Source organism: Strongylocentrotus purpuratus, unplaced genomic scaffold (assembly GCF_000002235.5).
Source record: "Strongylocentrotus purpuratus isolate Spur 01 unplaced genomic scaffold, Spur_5.0 spur5_scaffold_13, whole genome shotgun sequence".
NCBI classification, from domain to species: Eukaryota; Metazoa; Echinodermata; class Echinoidea; order Camarodonta; family Strongylocentrotidae; genus Strongylocentrotus; species Strongylocentrotus purpuratus.
The window spans coordinates 16,305,948-16,323,125 of record NW_022145598.1 but is presented as its reverse complement, the minus strand read 5'-3'; the positions used below and the strand labels follow the sequence as shown (position 1 = coordinate 16,323,125).

At 39.8% G+C, this 17,178-nt stretch overlaps 1 protein-coding gene across 1 annotated transcript in view; it reads left to right on the top strand.

The window, feature by feature from the left end:
• Positions 1–17,178, top strand: part of LOC100888678 — a 30,012-nt gene that overhangs the window by 9,397 nt on the left and 3,437 nt on the right. Inside the window, exons 3-10 of the mRNA XM_003725864.3 lie at positions 8,626–8,780; positions 9,886–10,263; positions 10,918–11,253; positions 11,696–11,995; positions 12,822–13,142; positions 13,671–14,009; positions 15,399–15,668; positions 16,513–16,638. Of these exons, the coding sequence (XP_003725912.2) occupies positions 8,626–8,780; positions 9,886–10,263; positions 10,918–11,253; positions 11,696–11,995; positions 12,822–13,142; positions 13,671–14,009; positions 15,399–15,668; positions 16,513–16,638 (2,225 nt within the window). The remainder of the gene's footprint in view (positions 1–8,625; positions 8,781–9,885; positions 10,264–10,917; positions 11,254–11,695; positions 11,996–12,821; positions 13,143–13,670; positions 14,010–15,398; positions 15,669–16,512; positions 16,639–17,178) is intronic.

The window sequence follows — 17,178 nt, the reverse complement described above, 5'->3', positions numbered from 1 at the left end:
TTGTAAATTAGGCCTAGGCTATAATAAATCAGTTCCACTTACCAACTTGACTGAAATAATCAGTTTAATAGTCCCTTTTTAGGAAATTATGGGTCAAAATCGAAATCCATTTTGAAAATCTTTTTCAACATGGATTCCGATTTTGACCCATAATTTCCTAAAAAGGGACTATTAAACTGATTATTTCAGTCAAGTTGGTAAGTGGAACTGATTTATTATAGCCTAGGCCTAATTTACAATATAACATGCTCGAGGTAAAATGACATTTTGGGGGATTTTGGGGGCAAAACGCTACGACCAGGACTGGCCGTGGTGTTAGCAAGGACATGTGTATAAACGGCTTCCGTCTCTAAAGAGAGAGCCGACCCTACCCCAATATTAAGAGGCTAACGAACGAAAGAGACGGAAAATTCGGTCTAATGTAGGCCTAGATCTAGTCCCGTATGTTCAAATGTGTGTGCATTTTAAGTAGACTGATTGTCTTTTAAGCTGCTTAAGTACACTCGTCTCGTGTTTTAGGTAGAAATGTACAGTAATATGAGATTTATGTCTCATGAAATATGAATAGACTTTCTAGATCCTATAATTGATAATGGAATAGGGTCTACTAGAATGGCCGACAGTTAGGCCTAGAAAGTGATTGCAATTAGAAATTAAATGTAAGAAAGTAAAAGAGGCCATGAAAACGATAGATTTTTTCGATCTGGATCTGAATATAATAGTCTGATATCAATGAGCTCTAGGTCTACTTGAGGATCTACATGACGGGGGCGTACAGAGGATTTTTTCGAGGGGGGGGGGGGGGGGCCGGGGGGTAAAATTTGAAAATCACGCAGTCAATTTCACGACTCGGCCAGCCGGTGAATAAGCCGGGGGTGGTAAGAGCACCTTTTTTTTTCCTTCTTTTTTCCCCGAAAATATGAAATTTGGGAGACCGATATTTTGTTCAGTAGGTGGGGGGTAAGGTCACCTTTTTTGGGTCACCCTTTAGCACAAAAAATGTTTAATTTATTTTTGTTATTAAAAAAGTGAGGGGGAGGGGTTTCCTCAAAAACACACACACACATAGTCTAAACAAAATTGGAAGAGGGGAGGGGGGGGGGGGGTTCAACCCCCGAAACTCCCTCCCCCCTGCATACACGTCTGCTACATGATCTAGTGTTGAAGAAGTGATGAGGGTTCTTTGGTCACAAACTTAAATTTGATTTTCTTTTCCCTTGGTCTATTTATCAGTTGCAGCATCATCGAACACTATGACCCATGAATCAGAAGATAACGTAGATGCTACGAGAGAGCTCATTTCACAATGGACAACAGAAGTGTTACGTGACTTTCTACAAGGAGGGGACTCAAGCTTGGAAATCGAATACCGGTAGTCAGTATTTTATGGGTGCTCTCTGCCTTGACTCTGGGGGTACTGTTCAGCCATCCGAGGTAGCACTGTGAGGAACTGGACAATGGATGGATTGGGGGGGGGGGGGGGTGGGGGTAGGCATGCAGAACTGGCCTACTATGTTTGTATGTACCTACTGGATAAGGACCCTCCATCACTAGAGGGAAAAATAATGAGAGACTACAAAGAGGGGAAGGCATATAGTTATTTTGCCTTGTGAAAAAATTAGATTTAGCCCCTAAAAAAGTGTTCCTTCGGGTATCAAATGACGACAGGTGAAACCTCACAGTTGTAGAATTATTATCTGTAATGTGATTTCCAAACCATGTGACAGCAAATGGTGTATGGTGTATGTTGTAGAGGTATTGTAAAATGCATTGTTTAACAATGTATAACAATGTTTAAACCGAGATGGACGTATGGCCCTACGTGCTACCAGTGTCTGTGATATGGTGTATTAATACTGAAGCCCTAACAAAATTGTGCTTCAAAATGATCAAGAAGTGCCTCTAAAAAGTAAAAATCTTTGTTTGACCCCTTTTACCATACTCGTTTTTAGGCCTGAGTCATCACGGGTTTTGCCGAACCCGGGTTTGACTTGAAAATTTCGGGCGGGGACCGGGTACCCGAAATTTTCACCACTGCACTGACACTAAAAATCGTGTGCATGCAGCGGCGGGAGTTAGACCAAGTTGCTGTTCTAATAATGCGACGGAAAAGACAGTTACTGCTTTCAATTCAATAAAATAATCAATGGAATTAAATTAAGATGCTTTAAAAAATAAATGGATATCATTTCAGTTGACGGTAGGTGTTTTTATCGCTCTAAAATTGAGGCTGCAAGAAAGGAATCACGCTTCGTGGTACCGATCGGGTGCGTTCAGAAACGGAAGTGGAAATAGATCTATGACCCACTGAAGACAGAGCAAGAAAATGCCACACACAAGACTAAAATGTTGATCAGACTATTGCAATTAAATCGTAATACTAAAGGCATTAATTTAATTGTCAAAATATATCCACAACATAATGGTTTACCCTTGATAGTTTGATGAAGGAAAATAAATTAAAGCTCTTGAAATAACATCGAAGTGCCTTTCGTTCGTTCTAAAAATGCGTGTATAACGGCAAGCAGAAGTTACGAGTCAAGCTTGAAATGCACGTTTACATCCCTACACCGTCATCCGACCTGATCGGAACAATAAGCATTAAACCAATTAAAAAACATCACAGAAGACTTTAAGGGACTCCAATTCAACAAAATTACCGTAAAATAATTATTTGCTTTGACAAATAATACTATAGATATTCATAATATCTTACAGAAATAATGATATTTCATGAGCTACGTACTCGATATCGAGTTCAGCTAGCCATCATTTTGAAATGAGACGTAGTTGTCATGCAGTAGACTGTAGAGGGCAGTATGCAGAAGAGAGAGGAAAAAGCGCGGGCCTGAGATCACGTGATATTCACGTGACTATTACGTGATTTTTTTTTCCCTCTCTAGCTGCGAGCTGCCACATTCTGCGCTGCATGCATGACAACTACGTCTCATTTCAAAATGATGGCTAGCTGAACTCGATATCGAGTACGTAGCTCATGAAATATCATTATTTCTGTAAAATATTATGAATATCTATAGTATTATTTGTCAAAGCAAATAATTATTTTACGGTAATTTTGTTGAATTGGAGTCCCTTAAAGTCTTCCGTGATGTTTTTTAATTGGTTTAATGCTTATTGTTCCGATCAGGTCGGATGACGGTGTAGGGATGTAAACGTGCATATCAAGCTTGACTCGTAACTTCTGCTTGCCGTTATACACGCATTTTTAGAACGAACGAAAGGCACTTCGATGTTATTTCAAGAGCTTTAATTTATTTTCCTTCATCAAACTATCAAGGATAAACCATTATGTTGTGGATATATTTTGACAATTAAATTAATGCCTTTAGTATTACGATTTAATTGCAATAGTCTGATCAATATTTTGGTCTTGTGTGTGGCATTTTCTTGCTCTGTCTTCAGTGGGTCATAGATCTATTTCCACTTCCGTTTCTGAACGCACTCGATCGGTACCACGAAGCGTGATTCCTTTCTTGCAGCCTCAATTTTAGAGCGATAAAAACACCTACCGTCAACTGAAACAATATCCATTTATTTCTAAAGCAAATTTATTTGATTATATTGAAATATAAGTTTGTGAATTCCATATTTTTAGTGCTATATTTCAAAATATCAGTGTGAAATTTAATTTTGACAAACCCGAAACCCGAAAACCAAAAACCGGGTTTCAGCTCGACGGTCGGGGCCCGGGCGGGGACCCGTTTCGACTCAGGCCTACTCGTTTTCCCCAATAAACTGTAGTGTTATGAAAACCGTTTGGCAAACACAAAATTTGGTTTCGATTTCCAATCGTAAATATCTTGATAATCAGACAGGCGATCGGATTGTAAAAGTCATTGAGTTCCTGACTGACCTAAATTTATCATTGCAGCATGAGCTAAATCCAGGATTTTGTTTCAGAATCTGAGAGTAAGTTACCCGATCCCTTTAAATGTGTTTGCATTAAAGGTGGTACCCCCCCCCCCCCTTCTCAGCAAAAGTCCAGTGTGTAAAGTCAATACGGGCAGATCTTTTTCTTTGTTACGAGCCAGAGATTTTGGGAACACGCATGCGGTACCTCCGTTCCCGTTCCTGGAGGGGGGGGGGGGGCGGGGGTGGTACTAGTACTTCTTCATAAGATGTCAACTTATATGCATTGCATTAAACCTGTTGATATTGATCTAACTTGTATTCATCTCATGGTTATATTTATTTTATCAATAAAATAAAACAACACAGAGAAGGTTGTAGACGAGTACTAAGCAATCATTACTGTATGTAGGACGCCGAGTTGAAGTTATTCATGATTTATTCAAGAGAGGAAGGTCAGACAGACCTGATGTTTTAAATATTTAACGAGAGAAAAATCATAGAAACAGAGAGAGGCATCGAGAGAGATGTCGACGCTTAATGAAAGAGAAAGAGTGATAATAAGGAGAGAGGAGAGAGACAGAGAGGGGAGGGAGAGATAGAGAGGGAGAGCAAGAATTAGGTGTGAAGAGGAAGATCTAAGAGAACAAGAGATTAAATTTTACAAATGTACACGTTTCCATGTACCTTTACTTAATTTATATTATAATGTAAACGATATTGTGATGGTCTTTGCTTAATTTTAGTTTGCATTCTTTCCTTTAGCTTTATCTTCTAATTTACTATTCTAATTTAGTAAATGTTAGTATAAATATAATTTTGATTTCTATCTCTTCCCCTATGTCATAGCCTCCATTCTTGCTCTCCCTTCCTCATGTTAGTCCATCTCTCTTTCTCTCTCTCTGTAATGATAACCCCTCTATCAATCTTTTCTCCATCAACTCATGATATGTTCCTCCTCTTCTCCTTCTCGTTCATCATCACAATCATCATCATCATCTCAAAACTGTATTAATCAATCTATAAGACTCTTTAGATTGATCAATACAGTTCTTATAACATATGACCTTTATGTACAAACAATAAACCAAATGGTCACAATCATTTAATAAAAAGTGGTAAGAACAATTATTCCAACTCTATGGGCAACAACGTAATCTCCATTTTCTCCTCCTCGTTCAAATATTAGCTTCTTTTTCATTCTTTACTCGTGTTACTTCTCTATCTCTCTGACTATACTCACAAGAAAGTAGAATCAACGGTTTGACATGAAACAGTCTAGAAAATGAACTAAATTTATTCAAGTATCAAATGATTTTGAATTACAGACAGCTTTCTCCCACGAGATGAAAAAAATATCTCCCTAACCAGAAACTGGCAAAATAACTAAATGCCTTTCCCTCTTTGTAGTCTCTCATTCTTCCCTCTAGTGATGGAGGGTCCTTATCTACTAGTTACACACAAATGTCTCTATACATAGTAGACGACCAGCTCTGCAGTCTGAATGCCTTTCTCCCCCCCCCCCCCCCCCGCCCCCTCTCCATCCATCGTCCAGTTTATCTCTACCTCGGATGGCTGAACAGTACCCCAGAGTCAAGGCAGAGAGCACCCATAAAATACTGACTACCGGTACTCGATTTCCAAGCTTGAGTCCCCTCCTTGTAGAAAGTCACGTAACACTTCTGTTGTCCATTGTGAAATGAGCTCTCTCGTAGCATCTACGTTATCTTCTGATTCATGGGTCATAGGTCTAGTGTTCGATGATGCTGCAACTGATAAATAAAAGGGAAAAGAAAATCAAATTTAAGTTTGTGACCAAAGAACCCTCATCACTTCTTCAACACTAGATCATGTAGCAGACGTGTATGCAGGGGGGAGGGAGTTTCGGGGGTTGAACCCCCCCCCCCTCCCCTCTTCCAATTTTGTTTAGACTATGTGTGTGTGTGTTTTTGAGGAAACCCCCCCCCCCTCACTTTTTTAATAACAAAAATAAATTAAACATTTTTTGTGCTAAAGGGTGACCCAAAAAAGGTGACCTTACCCCCCACCTACTGAACAAAATATCGGTCTCCCAAATTTCATATTTTCGGGGAAAAAAAGAAGGAAAAAAAAAGGTGCTCTTACCACCCCCGGCTTATTCACCGGCTGGCCGAGTCGTTGTGAAATTGACTGCGTGATTTTCAAATTTTACCCCCCGGCCCCCCCCCCCCCTCGAAAAAATCCTCTGTACGCCCCCGTCATGTAGATCCTCAAGTAGAGCTCATTGATATCAGACTATTATATTCAGATCCAGATCGAAAAAATCTATCGTTTTCATGGCCTCTTTTACTTTCTTACATTTAATTTCTAATTGCAATCACTTTCTAGGCCTAACTGTCGGCCATTCTAGTAGACCCTATTCCATTATCAATTATAGGATCTAGAAAGTCTATTCATATTTCATGAGACATAAATCTCATATTACTGTACATTTCTACCTAAAACACGAGACGAGTGTACTTAAGCAGCTTAAAAGACAATCAGTCTACTTAAAATGCACACACATTTGAACATACGGGACTAGATCTAGGCCTACATTTACTAAAGTTGGATCTCGGCCCACTCTCATTACGTCGTATTATCAGCTTTATTTGTCATAAAAATGAATAACCACAAACTTTGGTTTTCTTACCGTACAAATGATACTGGATTGGAAGAAAATCACTGCAGAATAGCGGACTATGTACAAGATTATGATGTTGATTCGATACGAATCCCGTTGTTTGCAACAGGACAGCTGATCACGGCGAAGGTGAAAATGGACTAGAATTATGTCCCGGCATGCTTTGCGATGAAACAACCGTGAAGGCACGTATTAGGGTTAAACGTGTGATGTCACAATGCTTATCTACCTTAACGGCGCATATACTTTCGATTGAACATGTGATGTCACAATGCTTATCTACCTAAACGGCGCATACTTTCGATTGGACGTGTAATGTCACGATGCTTATCTACCTAAACGGCGCGTGCGCAATGGCCCATCAAAAATCCGGATTTTAGTTATCCGGATTATTCGTAGCCTGTCTGTCACCGACTCAAATGAAAAAACTAGATTTCTAAAATCTGGTTTATTCAAGATGGGTCGGGATTTTTCTGTGTGACACCGCCTTGTCTGCAAAATCAGCTGTTTTAATTATGTAAAATTCACTTTAAATAGACCTTATTGCCGATGTGGGATATAAAACAAATATTAACCTCCTTTACTCGGGCAATGGATACAAACTATCATCGTCTCGGTGATCTCGGGTCTACCATCTTCCCTCGCCTTGCGGCTCGGGAAGATAGTGCTTACTATCACCCTGCCATGCTTGACGCAATTTAAAAAAACTATTAACTTCTTAGTCAGATCATCGAGGTCAGTCTGTACGTGCAATAGAAACCAAACGTAATCCGACTCAATTATACATATCATAATCATGATTTCGACTTGGGGTTACATTATAAGAATATCAAAAGCTGATCATATGCATTTATTTCCCATGAAAAGAGATACACAATATCGAGAATTATATCCATAAAGTGATTCATACTAATTTCCTTTAACCTTTAGAATAAACAATATCAGATATAGTTCCATAAATCATGCTGTTTATTTCATCATTCAAAAGCTCTGAAAACTAGGTTTCCGTTATGATCAGAACTGAAGATAAATTAAGATGTTAATTAATATTCGTGAGGCGCGATGGCTTAGTGATAGAGTAGTGGTTTACCGGGAGGTCCCGGGTTAGAAACCAAGTCGATGCGCCATTGCCCCCTTGGTAAGGCATTATTCCTCACCCGGAATTTACCCGATCACTTGGGGAGAGGACTTTAAAGGAATAGACCAGTTTTTGGAGACGCTCCACTCTCCAAAAATGAAATGGGAGCTCTAATTACCAATCATGTGAAAGAATATGTTTTGACTAATACGTGATGATACAAATTCTGCCGGGAAACCGCCTACTTAGTGATATATTTGGTAAATTATCATATTGATCCGGCCTGGATAGATATCGCAAATGCACTACAACATTTAACATTTGGGCATATATTTCTGCTTTTTTGTGAATTTAGGTTGAAGCATTGCCATATAAACCTTATGAAGGCAATATTTAAACAGTATTGAATGGATATTTTGCACCCGGAACCCTTGAACCGCGATTTTACCACTACCGGTCTTATCTTTAAAGGCGTAGGTCCCCTGCTTACTTACTTACAAGCAGTCATATACACATAATAGGGACTTTTAGATTGAGTGGACGAGAACACGGCGAACGCCGACTGATCATGCGTGTCAACGTACTCAACTGCCCATGTTGACTACAATTAGAAATCTTAGATTGCACTCGACGATAAACATGCAGAACATCCCTTCACTGCTATTGTGTAAAAATTTGTAGAACAGGTGAATATGCATGTGACACCTGTTCTACACATTTTTACATAATAGCAGGGAAGGGATCGATGTTCCTTTGTCTACCTGAGGAACTGTATCTTTATGTGCACGCGGCATACTAGTACCGTACTAGATTTAGGAAAATAAAGGTTGACGCATTCTCGATCGCCGACTGAGACGACGTGACGCATGCGCAGTGCCTTAAAATGACGTCACACGTTGCAGTCAAAGCTTTCGACGTGCAAATCTAAAAGTCCCTAATTATTAACACAAACCAACTAACCAAAAAAGTATAAGCCTATCTCTGAAAGCTATTTGATTTCCTCGCATGCGTGTAGGTACAACATGAACGGATTGAAACTGAACGCGAGCTGGCAATATGGCGGAGCACTGAAGATCATGAACACATCCTTAGATGATCAAGGCGACTACACGTGTCAGATAGCAACGTCTATGGGCTTTAGAGACAGTATGACGACGCTTACAGTTTATGGTGAGTAACATACCACTTGTAGGTCATCCATTTTACCCACAATTTGTGATCCATCATAGTTGCTAAATCCTAAGTCACATTAAAGGCGTACGACTGGTTGCCAACTTGTGACAACCAAAATCAAAAAAGCAGTCGGCGATTGGTCTAAGAACTGTCGCCTACCCTTGGAAGATCAGGAAAAAACATTTCCACAACCAGTTTGGTAGGCAAAGTATTTTTTAGATGCCGCAGCGTAAACATTTAGCAAGTATAAAAGATGTTTCCTTAAAAGTAATTAAAAATGATAATAAAATGATAATAATTGAGTCTTATTTATTACAATGGGAAGCAAGATCAGTATTAACACTGCTCTTCCGGCGGGCTCTGCAATTATTATTATCCCAGCAATTGCCAGGTAGGCCTACCCTTTTACACCTGGGGGTGTTTCACACAGATTCTAAGTCGAACTTAACTCTAAGTTGGACTTAAATATTATGGGAAGCCATTAGCATCCTTGAAAATATTTTGTAAATTTCTTTGTAGAAGGCATAAAATGTTGATTCAAATCATTCATATTTCCTATTATCATGGGAGATTTCATGTTCTTGGCATGGAATTTATAAAAAAAAGTCTAAAACACTTGAATTTCTGCTTTTGGATATATTTCATTTTAAGGCTCCAATGGCTGTCCATAATGTTTAAGTCCAACTTAGTGTTAAGTTCTACTTAGGATCTTTGTGAAACACCCCCCTGGGTGGAGAGTGTAAGATGTGGATCATTGTCTTGCCAATGCAGGTAAATCCATTACAAGTATGAATACTCAATAAATATCCTTCCACTAGATACAGTTTTAACGATATCTGGGAGACCAACATTGATGACTTTTTCCGAAATATCATTCTTTTTTCTGTTATCGTGGTTTTATAAGACCAATATTTATTCGAGAAATTAGTTATGAGTGTTTTAAACCCATTTATTTGTTCATTTATTCATTTGATTTATCTATATTTTCATTCATTTATTGTTTAATGTATTTTTTGATTATTTGTTTATTTAATTGTTATTTATTTATTTATTAACTTATTCATTTTGTATTACTATGATCATAATTGGATACGGATTTCAGCTGTACCCCGGTACCTCCAGATCTACAACTCGAGCCATCATCTGGCCGATCCTTCTACACCCTTCCAAATGACGTCAGGGGAGCCACACTCCATCGTTTGCTCGGCCTTTCCGCTATCAAGCCCGGCCACCAACCTCAGCTGGGAACTCGACTCAACACTGCAAATAGCTCGTAACATGATCCATTTCGCACCTGAGAATATTACATCGTCTAGGTCCTCATCATTGTCGTCGCCAGGTGACTGGGAATTCTTCTCTACGGAGAGGCGACTGGTTCTGACACCAAGGGACAACAATCATGGAGCGGTCATCAGTTGCTATGGTGATCACCCTGGGTTACAGGAGAAGTTGTCCGTGTCAATCACATTGAGTGTTCTAGGTAATAATCCAATCCATATTTCATCGTGCCTTTTTAGAGGAAAACAATTAAGCTTATATCCTGGACTTATATTGTGTGTTTGGTCAAAGTACTTTAAAATTAAAATTAAATAAAATTTGCACTTGTTTATAAGTTACATTTCATTTCATGCTTTACGTTGCAAACACAAAAGCGAAGACATGACTTTTCCAACCGAAGCACTTATTGGGAAAAAGTGGTCACCTCCACTCATTTAGGCAGAGTCTTTAGTTATCTATTTATTCAATCAAAGATACTTAAAGTGAGAGTAGACTGGGAATTTAATGAAAGATATGAGTGAGAGGATAAGTAAGTCTTTGTTTTAAAACAATTAAAACCGAACAAAAAATACAGAACACGTATTACCAAAATATTGAACAATCCTTGACGACATTAACGAAGCTATGACATTGAATATCTGTTGTTGTTGTTGTTTTTTTTTTTGGGGGGGGTGGCCATCACAATCTCACTGAAGTGCACACATCTGAGAATTTATTGAAAGATATGAGTGAGAAGAAAGGTAAATCTTTGTTCATAAAATATCTAATCCTGCATCGCCTTGCCATGAAGATCGGTATACGTAGGACAATGCTTGGCACATACAGCAATTAATATACCTCTCCCCTTTGCGGACAGTTTCTCCGAGCTATATACGGATCTTCAACGCGAGTTATCAGCCTCTCTCTGACACCGGAAGCGTGAACGTGACCCAAGATAGAGCTGTGACCTTTGTTTGCATGAGCACCAGGTCACGACCTCCAACTTTTCCAAGATGGCGGATTGGTGATGACGCCATTGAGGATCAAGTGACAAGGACGACCATCCCGTACGATGATCAAGAACTGTATGACGTATCAAGCCGCATGATCTTGGCAAGAGTTCTCCGAGAGCATCATGGGAAAAGGGTTACCTGTTCGGCTTCCGGGTTCAATCTTCGAGCCGTAGCAACCAATATTACATTGCACGTTTTGGGTAGGCACAATTTGAATTTTTAAAGCATGCCCCTAAGCTACAATTTTGTGGGCTTCTACAGATCTTGCTGCCAACGTCAGTCATATATATTTATGTCTAGGACCTCGACTCTTACAACTCTATCAATTCCAATGTAATATTATATACAGTGACATTCTCGATTTCTCCACACGTCAAGTAGGCCTACTTGATCATTATAATTATTTTGAGCGTGAGTCAATAACATAGTTCGTCAAAGATTGAATGGACATCCAAATTCAATACAATAGTCGTCGCTACCGTAATATCGTAGCATTTATGTCAAATATCAGTCCTGTACAACATAATCATGTCAAAACTAATTAAAATTTCCATTTTGGACGTGGTCGACAACTGCAATGAAACCGGAAGAGGACAAATTGAGGCTTGATTTTCTTTTTGTTTTTAAATACACCATGCCCAGGACCCGCGGATCCTCCACGTATTACGAACTTCACAGGGGCTTTCGTCGAGGGAAGATCCCGTTCTTTAGAGTGCATCGCCCTCAACGGATTTCCTCCAGCGGACATCGAATGGCGCATTGACGGACATCCCACTCCTGACACCGATACCACGATCGTCAAACGCTGGCGATACGACGTCGTGAGCCGCGTTACCATTCTACCAGACCGAGGTATGAACGGGAAAGAAGCCACCTGCATCGTCCGGACTCCGTCAGTGCCGTCAACGGAGATGCGCAGTTCCGTCGCTTTGAATGTCCTGTGTGAGTCCAATTCAAATGACAATTTCCCCTATTCATCAATGGAGTGACAAGATACATTAGATTCAGAAAAAGATTTGGTGATTTTGTTTTGACTTTTCACGGAATATCTCCTTCACAAATTGCTAAACTGTCCAACAAGCATTATCGAAAGGGTGACCGTAGGCGTATACTCATGTTCTCACTCGTAGCCTATTCCCATCCCAACCCCATCAATGCCACATTATAAACGCTTCATCCTCCAAGCAATCCTTCACCTAGCTTGCACATCCATAGTATTTTTCTTTTCGTGTTAACTTGCCAAAAAAATAAGAATAAAAGAAACGCAGTTCAATATCACATCAAGCCATTGTACAAATTAACATTGCACAAATTAACAACTCTATAAATTTGGCACGTGTATTAGAATAAAAAAATCTTTGCTTTAATATGTACTTTAATTTCTTTAACGTTAAACAAGCAATATCACCACATTGAAGATATCATGAACTAAATATTATTTGGACCAACCATTTTAGACTCATTGTATTAGGTGGATATATCTTCGCTTGCCATGACATTAATTTCTGGGCTTGATGTTTAATCAGTGAACTAATAAGTTATTCGACAAATGAAGCTTCAACTTTTAATCAATTCCAAATTTACCTATTATAATGATATCTCAGTTCTAAATACTTTGTCGGACATGCTTGCTTAAGCAATTTTCATAATCAAGAACTATTTATGTCATCATGACGTGTACTCATAAATACGATCATTTTATTTCGTAATTGTTTATTTTGATCATTTACACATTCTATTTCCTTTTTTTCTTCATCTTTTGGTACAGTTTGTCCTCATCGAGTTTCTATCTCCTGCGAACCGGTCGTGGCTGGGAGACCTAGTTGGATAACTTGTCGATCTGCCGTCAGTAACCCTGCTCCACGCTTGCTGTGGGCCATGGAAGGGAAGGAGATCGAAAACATCCATGACGATCACGTCGAGTCTTCCAACAGCATTAACACCACGGTAGGGTTTTTCTCGTCGTCGAGCTACTCGAGGGGTTTCGTTGCCGACGACCACGGGAAGATTGTCCGCTGCTGTGCGGCTCGGGATGAGGAGTTAGGATGCACAACAGATGTCTGCATGGAATGTCCGCTGAACGTGTACTGTGAGTACCCTACTGCAATGAACATTACTCCCATCTTATCTATCCAAGGTGGATTATGTCCTCCCTGAAGAGAAAAATGATCTTCGTGTTTCAGAGAATTTTTTTCTCCCCCTGTTTGTGAAAGAATGTGTCTCTCAGACCAAGCAGCTTGTTATTTCATACACTTTTTTTGCCTATATACTGTTTTATGATAGTTTCACATCTACCTAATTACTCTTGTGACAGAAACTGTGTTTCCTTATAATAGCCAAAAGCCAAATAAACGTGTAGTGAAAGATGTTTATGGTCTTAAAATGTGTACCTTAGAGAGGGCTCTTTAAAAGCAGTCGTGGCAACAAATCAAAGACCGTCTGCAACAGGAATACATAAAGGTCTTATGTTGCTGATACCAGTCTTTGTAGGCCTCAATGGGTCATGGGTTGTCTTATAGGAATCTTTAATAGGTGTTGTTGATATTTAAATGCTTCCTAAATGGTATTAATTTTTACCAGAATATGTAATCGTTAGAATTGATTATCTTATAAAAAGGTAAACCGAAACTTCTGCAAGAGGGAAATGACATGATAAAATCACTGCACGAGAACTACATCACTCTAAGATGCTCGGCTCGTGGGAATCCACCCCCGTCGATAGAATGGTACAGTCCATGGATGGTTCACGATTCGCCTATCAACGCATCGACCCCTGGCGTCATCTCACTGGTCGATACCATCATTGACGGGGAGGGGTCTGATAGGGTGACGATACAGAGTACGTTGGTGATCGAGTCTTCGGCTGGTATTGACACGAGAGTTCAAGGGGTCAAGTGCGTGGCTTCAAACTCTATCGGCTCTGGTTCAATTGCTTCTTTCTTTGGCAACACAAGTGGTAAAAGTTCTTGTAATTAATTGTTCTTGAAATCAATTGTTGATTAATTAAGTTGATATGCCAATATCCCCACTGACTCGTGCAAAGATCTGTATAGGCCTACGGAAATAGGACAACTTGGGTTATAGGACAATTACCCCCTGGACAATAACCCTCTGGCCAACAAGCAGCGGGATAATTCGCCCCTAAGGACAAACATCCCGGGAGGACAATTATCCTACCTGAAAATTAACTCCTTGGACATGCCATCACCCCCCCCCCCCATCGCCCGAGGACAATTACCCCCCCCCCCCCCCGAAGAAAATCTGCTTTTATTCAAACCAACTAATTACCAGGGTGGACTTCCCCTTTAATGAACAGAGGGGGGGGGGAGTGGTAACTTTCGGGGGGGAATTGTCTTAGGGGGTAATTGTCTTAGAGGGTAATTTTCCTTGGGGTAATTGCATTGGGGTGGTTGTCCTCAGGGGGTAATTTTCCGAGGTGTATTGTCCATTGGATACTTTTCCGGGGGAGAATATCCAGGGGCTGATAGTCCTGATACGGAAAATGTGTGTTGTCTTCTGTATTAAATAAGTTTTCATTGTACAGATAGGAAACCATTAATAAATTCCTAACTGCCTGTGGAAGGAAATGTCTGCATGGTCGGGTGCAATGTTCAAGAAACTTCAAGAAATATCTTTAACTCGTTAATACAAGACCAGATAGTATCATTGTTTTTCAAATTATTGAGTTAACTTCGACATTAAAGATTAGAACTACATGTATTTCTAATTCGGCATTTTTCAACCCCGGGGAATCTGTGAAGGTTTCCTAATTTTAAAAGGCAAAAATCGTCATTTAGACCAACGCAATATTCAATTCTTTAAAGATGATGTGCACGTTTTTTTCACCAAAATTATTTACTAATCGAAAAACACTTTGATATTATAACACTGTTATCAATAGGAAGCGAGTTGGTTCAGTCGGTAAAGCGTTTGCCTGTCGGACCAAAGATAGTGGCCCGAATTCACAAAGGAGGTTTGTAGACGAACCTTTGTGAATTCTGGCCAGTGGGTTCGAATCCAACCCAGGCGGATGACTGAAGCCTGCGTTGTGTGTAAACGTGCATGCCCCTCCCCTGTTTCATAGACGCAGGCTATGTTAAGTGGGAAACACTCCGTCCCTCGGGTAGGACGTTAAATGGAGGCACCTTGGTAGAAGAGAGCCACCACTTGTGCATGTTAAGAACCCACTTCACTATTCGTATAAGAGTAGGGGAAACCCCTGTACACCCCCGATTATTTATAGCTGGAGGATGACCCGAGGGTTACATTGATTTAGTTCGCTTTTCGCCTCCCAGATCCAGGTGACGCCACAATAATAATAATAATTTCGGTCATATTTATACAGATATCACTTCAGTATACAATCAAGAGACTGGCTTATTGACAGTGCATTATTCCCCTGACTCTGTACCGCCCTCCCCCGACGCCATACCATGTGTTCATGTCGACTACAAGCTAGCAAATAGGCAAGCATGGAAGCTGGGTGCCACGTGTTTCCAGCTACGGACCAATGAGACGGCAGTCATTGTCGAGAGTGGGTTGAACCTGTCTGAGATCGGGCTGAGGGTATGCTTCTACCAGGAGTTCTGTGACATTCCGCTTCCACCACAGCCATGTAAGGAACATTTTACACTTTCAAAAAGATTTCCGAGAAATAGCCTGTGAACGTGTGAACATTACAGTGGCATACTGTAGATCTATTACGTAATCTAAACATGAACTATATTGGAAGAAAAAATGGGGAATTGGAATTACCTACCAGTTGAGATATCGAAAGTCTTTGCGATCCTGCCATTTATGGGTTTGTGTATGTGCGCGAGGTGTCATTATTTATGTTATAAATTAAAACAATGTTAGAGAAGGGGAATGTTAGTACACTTCTCCCCCAACAACAACAACAACACAAATCCAAAATATGTTTTGTGTGTATGGTCGGATGCTGGGCTTGGCAATGTTTATTTTCTTCTACCTTAATACGTCAAACTGCCTTCGGGCTTTAATTTGTGTGATAAGTCATGAATCAATAATATTGCAAAAGATCTAAACACACGTGATTGTACGTACTGTCGTCTTGATCGATGTTGTTTGGTTAGAGCACCAATTTCGTATAGGATTCGTTGACGGCAGGACAAACTAAGTACGACAGGGAAATCGTACCCACCGTGACGCCCGCCTGGTCGCCGAGTCTGAATCCCTCTGAACAAACATATTTAGTGGATGCTTTTGAATGTTTAAAGATCAAGGAACACCAATAATGATATTCTTTCCAGCGCTATATCTTTGTTTTTAAGCATCATCTTTCCCTCTAGTAATCATAAATTATGTTTGTTTCAGATATGACAACCCCCCCTCCCCCAATACTTTATAAGACAAGCTAGGGCTGTATTCCAAGTATATGCAACTACCTTTGTTTTTCTTTCGCTTATGTAACTTATGTTTTTGTTTTGAATAACGTGTAGTTTCCCAGAAAACCGCAACAGCTATCAACAACATTCTCTTTCCAACACTGTTGGTCGGCATCGCATTATGCTTGATACTTTTCATCGCAGTGGCATTCTTCATAAAACAGAAAAGAGGCAGAAGAGGTAACAACAAACTTGTTTGTGTGTATTGTTATAGTACAAAAATCCTTATTCTTCGACCCGAGACATAAAGGTTGATATAGTCAATTAATACTTTCCCCAAAATGTAGATATATTTCATTATCATTCTTATTCTAGGCAGATCAGAAAGTCCCTTGAATTTTAAATAAAGGAAGATTTTGCTTGTACAGACGTTCGTGAGAATTATTAAATTCTAATCATACTTATCAGTGTTGGTCCATGTTTAAGGTGGTAGTTCGAAACCACCGCTTCCTTGTATATTATGGCTAAACACGCAGCGACCAAAATCGCATCACTGTTTCTCAGTAAAATGCTAGCTTAACAGGGATGTAAAATTAAGAAAAGAGAAGGATCATGAGGCCAAATGCCACGAGACCGAAGTACCCAAAATACCCAAAATTGATCGCATGAATTTTCCGGCAAATGATAGTTCCCAGAAAACCATCATGATCATTGTCGTTTTGTATGGACTTCCGGTCTCATGGTAACCTTTGGCTTCCTGAACCTTCGGAGATTGAAATG